A 10660-nucleotide genomic window follows, 5' to 3' on the forward strand; every position below is an offset into this window, starting at 1 on the left:
ATGGACCATTTGGCTTCTCTAGTATGTAGAAGAGAGGGAATCCCTCTCATATGTAGGAGGGAAGCGACTTTTTGGCTTCTCTAGTTTGTAGCATGGAGGGAATCCATGATCCTCCTTAATCGGTAGCACAGAGGAAATCGTGAGCCTCTTTAACATCTAGCAGAAATAAAATCCCTGAGGTCATATTTTATTTAGGGAGGAGAGAATCCCTAAACTTCTGTAATATGTAGGAGGAAGTGAATCTCTGAGCATCTGTAATATGTAGGAGGAAGGGAATCCCTGAACTTCTATAGTGTGTAGCAGGGAGGGAATCCCTAAACTTCTGTAGTATGTAACAGGGAGGGAATCCATGAGCTTCTTTAATATGAAGGAATACATATTTATGCTTCTGTGATATAAAGGATAGAGGGAATCCATAAGCTTCAGTAATATGAATGTTGAAATGAATCCCTGAGCTTCTGTAATATGTTTAGAACAGTAGTGTGGGTGAAGCGCTGAATCTAATCTCCAAAGCCTCACTGTGAAACTATCCCCTTCCTGGATAGTAACAGTTTAAATGACAAATTTATTATATAACAGTGGGCGCTTAAAGCAGGAGATTCAGTAGATATGCAAAACAAATATGCTAAACAAATATAATTACCTCTGTAGAGAATAGATCAAACGTTAGGGAATAAATCTACTATGGTCTTAAATATATTAAAATATTTAAAATATTTAGTTAATAAGCAGATCTAGTATATAAAAAAGTTTATTTGATGAACAGTTCCAAAATCACAATTCATAATCAAAATCTAAAACAATATACAATCATTCCCAACTATAGTTGCTCTTTCAACCATTCACACACTCCCTAAAACAATAACAGTCTAAATGATGATATAAAAACCAATGAATAAATGCAAGTTTGAATTCGTATCAAAACCAGAAGGTGCAATATATTTCTAGAAAGGACTTAAAAATAATAATGTCTCTTCCTGATAAAAAGTTTATAATAAAAATTTATGCACAGTACAATTTATGACAAGTCCGCTACAGCAGGGTAAAGTGCCAGGTTTTAGTCTCTTTTAAAATTGATTATCCCAAATGACAACAGCCGTCGGTCTTTTTTCACCGGCGCTGTATATAATTTGCAAGGGAGTTAGTCTGTAAGACTTCAATATTTTACGGAAATCTCCGTTGTTATCCTGTGTATTTTGAGGCTATCCGCCTTCTTACCGTGACTCCACTTGTATCTCAGCCGCTCTGCTACAAACAATCAACCGCACACCGGCGGCTTCCAAGACTCCTACATCACCTGGTTTCCGGAACCTCCAGGCGGTTCAGACTTGCGCAAGTCTATTACGAGGTGTAGGGAGACCTCTAATCCTGGTTCTATTACCGCTCTTCAGTACTTCCAAGTACGCGGTGAAAGATTCTCCTCAGGTCTTCGTCTATCGAATAGACTTATAGCAGAAAAGGCAACTATGTGTAATGGCAGGGTGAATCCTCTACGCGTTTCAACCCGTTTCAACCCGTGTGGGTCTTTATTATAAACTTTTTATCAGGAAGAGACATTATTATTTTTAAGTCCTTTCTAGAAATATATTGCACCTTCTGGTTTTGATACGAATTCAAACTTGCATTTATTCATTGGTTTTTATATCATCATTTAGACTGTTATTGTTTTAGGGAGTGTGTAAATGGTTGAAAGAGCAACTATAGTTGGGAATGATTGTATATTGTTTTAGATTTTGATTATGAATTGTGATTTTGGAACTGTTCATCAAATAAACTTTTTTATATACTAGATCTCCTTCTGTAATATGTAGCAGGGAGGGAATCCATAAGCTTCAGTAATATGAATGTTGAAATGAATCCCTGAGCTTCTGTAATATGTAGCAGGGAGGGAATCCCTGAGCTTCTGTAGTATGAAGGAGGGAGGTAATCCCTGAGCTTCTGTAGTATGAAGGATGGAGGGAATCCCTGAGCTTCTCTAGTATGTAGCAGGGATGGAATCCCTGAACTTCTGTAGTATGAAGGAGGGAGGGAATCACTGAGCTTCTGTAGTATGAAGGAGGGAGGGAATCACTGAGCTTCTGTAGTATGAAGGATGGAGGGAATCCCTGAACTTCTGTAGTATGAAGGAGGGAGGGAATCCCTGAGCTTCTCTAGTATGTAGCAGGGAGGGAATCCCTGAACTTCTGTAGTATGAAGGAGGGAGGGGATCCCTGAGCTTCTCTAGTATGTAGCAGGGAGGGAATCCCTGAACTTCTGTAGTATGAAGGAGGGAGGGAATCACTGAGCTTCTCTAGTATGTAGCAGGGAGGGAATCCCTGAACTTCTGTAGTATGAAGGAGGGAGGGGATCCCTGAGCTTCTCTAGTATGTAGCAGGGAGGGAATCCCTGAACTTCTGTAGTATGAAGGAGCGAGGGAATCCCTGAGCTTCTCTAGTATAAAGGAGAGAGGGAATTTATGTGCTTCTGTGGTATGAAGGAGGAAGTAAAACCCTGAGCTTATGTAGTATATAGGAGGGAGGGAATCCCTGAGCTTCTGTAGTATGAAGGAGGGAGGGAATCCCTGAGGTCCTCTTATATGAAGTAGGGAGAGAATACCTGGCATCCTCTAATATGTCTGAATGTCTGAAATATTTAGGAGGGAGGGAAAACCTAAGTTGCTGTATTATGTAGAATTGATCTAATTCCTGCTATCTACTGGTATTTAGGTGCAAATATCAAGCAGTGTGTCTTTGTGTTGTGGATGTGTGTTATTACAGAAAGGGGATAACCCGTTGTTTCTGTAAACAGATAATGGTAACCACTTAGTTGTTATTTTGTAAATATACAGAGCACAGGTGTTACTGTACACAGAGTAAATGCTGTACTGTTACTTTTATCACACTCAGGACTGGCATATATCTGTAATAAAGGGACAGTCTAGTCAGAATTAAAGTTTTATTACACATGAGCAGGGGTATCAGTGTGTTATTACATATGAGCAGCGGTATTACTGTGTTATTACACATGAGCAGCGGTATTACTGTGTTATTACACATGAGCAGGGGTATCAGTGTATTATTACACATGAGCAGGGGTATCAGTGTATTATTACGCATGAGCAGGGGTATCAGTGTGTTATTATGCATGAGCAGGGGTATCAGTGTGTTATTATGCATGAGCAGGGGTATCAGTGTGTTATTACACATGAGCAGGGGTATCAGTGTGTTATTGCACATGAGCAGGGGTATCAGTGTGTTATTACACATGAGCAGGGGTATCAGTGTGTTATTATACATGAGCAGGGGTATCAGTGTGTTATTACACATGAGAAGGGGTATCAGTGTGTTATTACACATGAGCAGTATCAGTGTGTTATTACACATGAGCAGGAGTATCAGTGTGTTATTATGCATGAGCAGGGGTATCAGTGTGTTATTACACATGAGCAGGGGTATCAGTGTGTTATTACACATGAGCAGGGGTATCAGTGTGTTATTACACATGAGCAGGGGTATCAGTGTGTTATTACACATGAGCAGGGGTATCACTGTGTTATTATACATGAGCAGGGGTATCAGTCTGTTATTATACATGAGCAGGGGTATCAGTGTGTTATTACACATGAACAGGGGTATCAGTGTGTTATTACACATGAGCAGGGGTATCAGTGTGTTATTACACATGAGCAAGGGTATCAGTGTGTTATTACACATGAGCAGGGGTATCAGTGTGTTATTACACATGAGCAGGGGTATCAGTGTGTTATTACACATGAGCAGGGGTATCAAGTGTGTTATTACACATGAGCAGGAGTATCAGTGTGTTATTATACATGAGCAGGGGTATCACTGTGTTATTATACATGAGCAGGGGTATCAGTGTATTACACATGAGCAGGGGTATCAAGTGTGTTATTACACATGAGCAGGGGTATCAAGTGTGTTATTACACATGAGCAGGGGTATCACTGTGTTATTGTACATGAGCAGGGGTATCAGTGTGTTATTACACATGAGCAGGGGTATCAAGTGTGTTATTACACACGAGCAGGGGTATCACTGTGTTATTGTACATGAGCAGGGGTATCAGTGTGTTATTACACATGAGCAGGGGTATCAAGTGTGTTTTTACACATGAGCAGGGGTATCAAGTGTGTTATTACACATGAGCAGGGGTATCAGTGTGTTATTACACATGACCAGGGGTATCAGTGTATTACACATGAGCAGAGGTATCAAGTGTGTTATTACACATGAGCAGGGGTATCAAGTGTGTTATTACACATGAGCAGGGGTATCAGTGTGTTATTACACGTGAGCAGGGGTATCAAGTGTGTTATTACACATGAGCAGGGGTATCAGTGTGTTATTACACGTGTGCAGGGGTATCAGTGTGTTATTGCACATGAGCAGGGGTATCAGTGTGTTATTACACATGAGTAGGGGTATCGTGTGTTATTTACATGAGCAGGGGTATCAAGTGTGTTATTACACATGAGCAGGGGTATCAGTGTGTTATTACACGTGAGCAGGGGTATCAGTGTGTTATTACACATGACCAGGGGTATCAGTGTATTACACATGAGCAGGGGTATCAGTGTGTTATTACACGTGTGCAGGGGTATCAGTGTGTTATTACACATGACCAGGGGTATCAGTGTATTACACATGAGCAGGGGTATCAGTGTGTTATTACACATGAGTAGGGGTATCATGTGTGTTATTACACATGAGTAGGGGTATCATGTGTGTTATTACACATGAGCAGGGGTATCAGTGTGTTATTACACGTGAGCAGGGGTAGGGATATCCCTGGATGTTACTTTGTTGCTATACAAAGAGCAGGGATATCCCTGGATGTTACTTTGTTGCTATACAAGGAGCAGGGATATCCCTGGATGTTACTTTGTTGCTATACAAGGAGCAGGGATATCCCTGTGTTGTTGCTGTTACTATACACAGAGCCCTCCCCCCTTCTGTTTTCCAGCTCTAGACACTTCCTGGTAGCTCCGCCCATTGCACAGGATGTTTCCCATATAAGGATATCTGCGTCATTGGGTTCCCACTTGGATTGAACCATTACTGGGTATTCCGTGGGGTGATCACGTATTCTGGTTTCCTGTTTTTTCAATGTAAAATGTTTAGATTTCGTGGGTGCCTGCAGGAGCTTTTGTGATTATTGCTTAGTCTGTGTTTTTGCCGCAGGTAACGTGGTGACAGGGGGCAGGACAGTGAGCACTGGGGGGCAAAGATAGAAGCATCACCCCTCTTGTTTTAGCGAGCCAGCCAAGAATGGGCGGTGCTAGTGACGTCAATTCATTCATAAGAAATCGTATAAAAGGTGAAGCAGTCGCTTGTACCTGCAGTGACAGCCTGAGACCTCTTAGTGCACGGATACAGCTGACAGCCGGGCACAACTTATATTGACAGCAGAGCACACGGATCTGACAGCCGGGCACAACTTATATTGACAGCAGAGCACACGGATCTGACAGCCGGGCACAACTTTTACTGACAGCCGGGCACACGGATCTGAGAGCCGGGCACACGGATCTGACAGCCGGGCACACGGATCTGACAGCCGGGCACACGGATCTGAGAGCCGGGCACACGGATCTGACAGCCGGGCACACGGATCTGAGAGCCGGGCACAACTTATATTGACAGCAGAGCTATGTATCACGGATTCAGTAGCACCGAGTACGAGGCAGCCTCTTCCCGATGCAGCAGCGCCTCTCCAGCCGGGGACAGCCTGACCTACTACCCGTCCCCGGACACGTCCTTCTCCAGCGTCAGCTCTCCGGTCACCCCGCAGGTCAGTACCTAATGTGTAACTAGTTAGTGTTGTGCACGTTGTGCCCTATGTGCACTATTCCCCGTGCCCAGCGCCTGTGCCCGTCCCCCGCCCCCTGTGTGTAAAGCGGCTTCATTGATAAAAATCCACAGTTCATTGAGGAGACTCCACAGCGGCTCCTGCGTCACTAGTGACGTCAGAGCTATTTTTGTCTCAATGTCTTATGTGCTGGGATTGGAAATGCGGCTCCCAAGAGTAATTACTGAGCTGCTGCTGTCAGTTGCACTGTCCCCCCCCCCCCCAAGTATAGTGTGCACTGTGCCCCCCCCCCAAGTATAGTGTGCACTGTCCCCCCCCCCCCAAGTATAGTGTGCACTGTCCCCCCCCCCCAAGTATAGTGTGCACTGTGCCCCCCCCCCAAGTATAGTGTGCACTGTCCCCCCCCCCCCAAGTATAGTGTGCACTGTGTCCCCCCCCCCCCAAGTATAGTGTGCACTGTGCCCCCCCCCCCAAGTATAGTGTGCACTGTGTCCCCCCCCCCCCCAAGTATCGTGTGCACTGTGCCCCCCCCCCCAAGTATAGTGTGCACTGTCCCCCCCCCCCCCAAGTATAGTGTGCACTGTGTCCCCCCCCCCCCCAAGTATAGTGTGCACTGTGCCCCCCCCCCCAAGTATAGTGTGCACTGTCCCCCCCCCCCAAGTATAGTGTGCACTGTGCCCCCCCCCCCAAGTATAGTGTGCACTGTGCCCCCCCCCCCAAGTATAGTGTGCACTGTGCCCCCCCCCCAAGTATAGTGTGCACTGTCCCCCCCCCCCCAAGTATAGTGTGCACTGTCCCCCCCCCCCAAGTATAGTGTGCACTGTCCCCCCCCCCCAAGTATAGTGTGCACTGTGCCCCCCCCCCAAGTATAGTGTGCACTGTGCCCCCCCCCCCCAAGTATAGTGTGCACTGTCCCCCCCCCCCCAAGTATAGTGTGCACTGTCCCCCCCCCCAAGTATAGTGTGCACTGTCCCCCCCCCCCAAGTATAGTGTGCACTGTCCCCCCCCCCCAAGTATAGTGTGCACTGTCCCCCCCCCCCCCCAAGTATAGTGTGCACTGTCCCCCCCCCCCCCCAAGTATAGTGTGCACTGTCCCCTCCCCCCAAGTATAGTGTGCACTGTGCCCCCCCCCCCCAAGTATAGTGTGCACTGTCCCCTCCCCCCAAGTATAGTGTGCACTGTGCCCCCCCCCCCCAAGTATAGTGTGCACTGTGCCCCCCCCCCAAGTATAGTGTGCACTGTCCCCCCCCCCCCCCCCCAAGTATAGTGTGCACTGTCCCCCTCCCCCCCAAGTATAGTGTGCACTGTCCCCCCCCCCCCCCAAGTATAGTGTGCACTGTCCCCCCCCCCCCCCAAGTATAGTGTGCACTGCTCTATGCATCCTGCAACTTATACTGACCTTGCTTTGTTTTTGTTTCTTTGCAGGATTATTGTACAGATTCCAGCAGCAGCTTTGTTCCAACAGTTACTGCTATCTCTACTTGCCCTGACCTGCAGTGGCTGGTACAGCCTGCCCTGATATCTATGGCCCCCTCACAGTCCCGAGCTCACCCCTATAGCACCACCTACAGCCGAACTGGAGTTGTGAAAGGATCAGGCAGAGGCCAGAACCTGGGCAGGAGAGGAAAAGCTGAACAGGTAACTGTCACATCCAAGCAGCTGGCCCTAGCTCAGAGGGAGGGGTAACTGGGCCTAGCTCAGAGGGAGGGGTAACTGGGCCTAGCTCAGAGGGAGGGGTAACTGGGCCTAGCTCAGAGGGAGGGGTAACTGGGCCTAGCTCAGAGGGAGGGGTAACTGGGCCTAGCTCAGAGGGAGGGGTAACTGGGCCTAGCTCAGAGGGAGGGGTAACTGGGCCTAGCTCAGAGGGAGGGGTAACTGGCCCTAGCTCAGAGGGAGGGGTAACTGGGCCCTAGCTCAGAGGGAGGGGTAACTGGGCCCTAGCTCAGAGGGAGGGGTAACTGGGCCCTAGCTCAGAGGGAGGGGTAACTGGGCCCTAGCTCAGAGGGAGGGGTAACTGGGCCCTAGCTCAGAGGGAGGGGTAACTGGGCCCTAGCTCAGAGGGAGGGGTAACTGGGCCCTAGCTCAGAGGGAGGGGTAACTGGGCCTAGCTCAGAGGGAGGGGTAACTGGGCCTAGCTCAGAGGGAGGGGTAACTGGGCCTAGCTCAGAGGGAGGGGTAACTGGGCCTAGCTCAGAGGAAGGGGACTCTGTAACCCTAGCTTGTTGAGGTGGGTTACTGGGCCTAGCTTACTGGGTATGGGAAGCTTGCTGTATTTGTTCTACTTTGGGAGTGCAAAAGCAATTCTTACATTTCTAACAATGCTGGTTTTTTGCTTTTCTCAGATTTCTCCAGAGGAAGAAGAAAAAAGGAGAGTTAGACGTGAAAGGAATAAAATGGCAGCCGCCAAATGTCGTAACCGCCGCAGGGAATTGACCGACACACTACAGTCTGTAAGTACCTGACTTCTTACTTGTAGTATTCTTCCTATGGCCCTTATTCTAGCGTTTGTGTAATTAATACCTCCCTGGCCTAGTAAAACTAAGCACACTGAGCGGCAGATTAGTTCTGCATCGCTCACTACAGCTAGAGAGAAAGAGAACCAGCCTAGACACAGTTATTATCTAGCAGCATCTGACCTCAGTGCTCATGTATCCTCTTATTTTTCCACAGGAGACAGATGATCTGGAGGACGTGAAGTCGGCTCTCCAGACGGAGATAGCCAGTCTCCTAAAGGAAAAAGAGAAGCTGGAGTTTATCCTGGCAGCTCACAAACCAGCCTGCAAAATCCCACATGACCTAGAAGGTGACTTCCAAGACTTGACATCCACATTGGACTTGGGACTGCTCTCTGATGCTCCATGTTCTTCCAGCTCTCAGGAACCCTCCACTGAAGCGCTCTTTCCTTTAGGACTCCCTCAGTCTTCCATTCCCGAAAAGGAGCTGAAGGCTGAACCCCTGGATGATTTCCTATTCAGCTCTCCACATCCTGGATCATCTGATGCTGCCCGCTCTGTCCCAGACGTGGATCTCACTAGCTCCCTGTACAACTCAGACTGGGAGCCTTTGTATAACACTGTATCTGCAGATATGGAACCTCTTTGCACACCTGTTGTCACCTGCACTCCAACTTGTACCACCTACACTACATCCTTTGTTTTCACATACCCGGAGTCTGAGCCCTTCCCAAACTGTGGAGCAGCACACCGACGGGGGAGCAGCAGCAACGAGCAATCCACCGACTCCCTGAGCTCCCCTACCCTGCTGGCCCTGTAATATCCTGGAACTAATCCTCCACTCCAGGGAAAGGCAAATTGGGCCATCAATTTGACTGTAACTGCTGACGGCAATAAGGCACTCTGACCACCTCCACTGGCCCAACTGCTGCCTAGCTGCCATAAGTGTACACTGTGTTTAATGCATCTCTAGTCTAAAGAGCTCACACCTTGTGGGCAACTCCCAGAAGACGTTTCTTCAAGTAAAGACTGAGCACACAGCTTTGGCTAGGACAGCATGAGAGCTGCCGCATGCCCCCCCCCCTTCCCAATCTGTGCCCTGGCTGTGCCTGTGCTGGGTTGGGGTAGGCATGTCTGCTTCCAACCTCTACTGGAGTGATATCTCTTCCTGGCATGGATTTCATGTTGTGAGACTGTAGTATGTAGCATGAAGCATCTCACCCCAGCCTCTCGCTGCTGCTGGCAGTAAGGGGGTTAATTGTGATACTCTTGATTTAACTCCTGTGTTGCTGGCTAGGTGTGTTGAGCCAGCATGCAGGGTTATGGTGCTGATTGCAAGGTGTATAGTGGATATATTATACAATAACCCATTGAGGCCGGACACATGGTGAACGTACTGTATCTTCCGTTTGATTGTAATTCTGTCTGTCTTTCCAAGTTTTCCATGAAAACGTTTTATTTCTTGTACACAATATTGTTTAACTTATTAAGATGTATTTGAGAATATTTATATTTTTATTTTATTTTTTTTTACCTTGAATATCCGGATAAAAGTCATGCGTCTGGAGCAAAATTCTAAAACAGGTTTTATTTTGCTTCTTGACCAAGACGTTAAATAAAATCTCTTTGCATTAAATGCAGCTTTGTGTGCCTCTTTGTTAAGGTTGGAGTAAAATGTGGTTTCATGGGCAGCTGAGTGACAAAAGGACAACGGAGGTTCATGGGGAATTTGTGAGGGCAGCTGACTGTCTAGTAGGAACTTCTACTGCCTAATATGATTTAATTAATACATCTCATCATACAAATGACAGCAGCAACTACACAGGGGGTGGTTTTGTTTGTTATTTTTGTCCATGCCAAGAAAAATATATATTTAAAGGGTCAGACGTCTATATAATTACAATATGTCTAAAGCCTAAAAGGGATATAACAGTGCAAACATAATATGAGTATGTTGAACTATTTCTTTTAAATAATTGTGTTTAACCTCTGCAAAGGGATTAAATGCATAGCTAAAATCAGCTTCAGAGCAGCAATGCATATCTGCTGAGCCAACGACAAGAGAAAGTGTGTAGCCACCAGATAGCTTCTGTGGGGTAGGATATGTACGTACATTATTATTTATATATATATATATATATATATATATATATATATATATATATATATATATATATATATATATATATATATATATATATATATATATATATATAAACATTTAAATGCACATAGATGAATTAGATCTTTGATTAGAAACATATTTGCAATACAAATGTACTGGCAAAAATGCTTCTAGTAAAAGTAATCACTGTTTTAGTGCAAGTATTTTTTGCTAATCAGCGCTCTCGCCATATGGCACTTTTGTTGTAGCTAGAGCGCTGATTGGACAGCAA

At 46.2% G+C, this 10660-nt stretch overlaps 1 protein-coding gene across 1 annotated transcript; it reads left to right on the top strand.

Annotated features, from left to right (window-relative positions):
• Positions 1–5363: 5363 nt before the first annotated feature.
• Positions 5364–9900, top strand: FOS (Fos proto-oncogene, AP-1 transcription factor subunit). The gene is made up of 4 exons (XM_053688997.1): positions 5364–5793; positions 7237–7449; positions 8154–8261; positions 8482–9900. Exons 1-4 carry the CDS (start codon positions 5653–5655, stop codon positions 9082–9084), a joined length of 1065 nt encoding a protein of 354 aa, XP_053544972.1. The 5' UTR covers positions 5364–5652; the 3' UTR covers positions 9085–9900.
• Positions 9901–10660: the final 760 nt, after the last annotated feature.

Source organism: Bombina bombina, chromosome 1 (assembly GCF_027579735.1).
Source record: "Bombina bombina isolate aBomBom1 chromosome 1, aBomBom1.pri, whole genome shotgun sequence".
Classification (NCBI taxonomy): Eukaryota; Metazoa; Chordata; class Amphibia; order Anura; family Bombinatoridae; genus Bombina; species Bombina bombina.

Bases quoted from the DNA above. Each gene is read 5' to 3' on its own strand.
- FOS (XM_053688997.1), top strand. From the start codon at position 5,653: ATGTATCACGGATTCAGTAGCACCGAGTACGAGGCAGCCTCTTCCCGA. The intron at 5,794-7,236 runs GTCAGTACCTAA...GTTTCTTTGCAG, and splicing joins GCTCTCCGGTCACCCCGCAG to GATTATTGTACAGATTCCAG. The intron at 7,450-8,153 runs GTAACTGTCACA...TGCTTTTCTCAG, and splicing joins GGAGAGGAAAAGCTGAACAG to ATTTCTCCAGAGGAAGAAGA.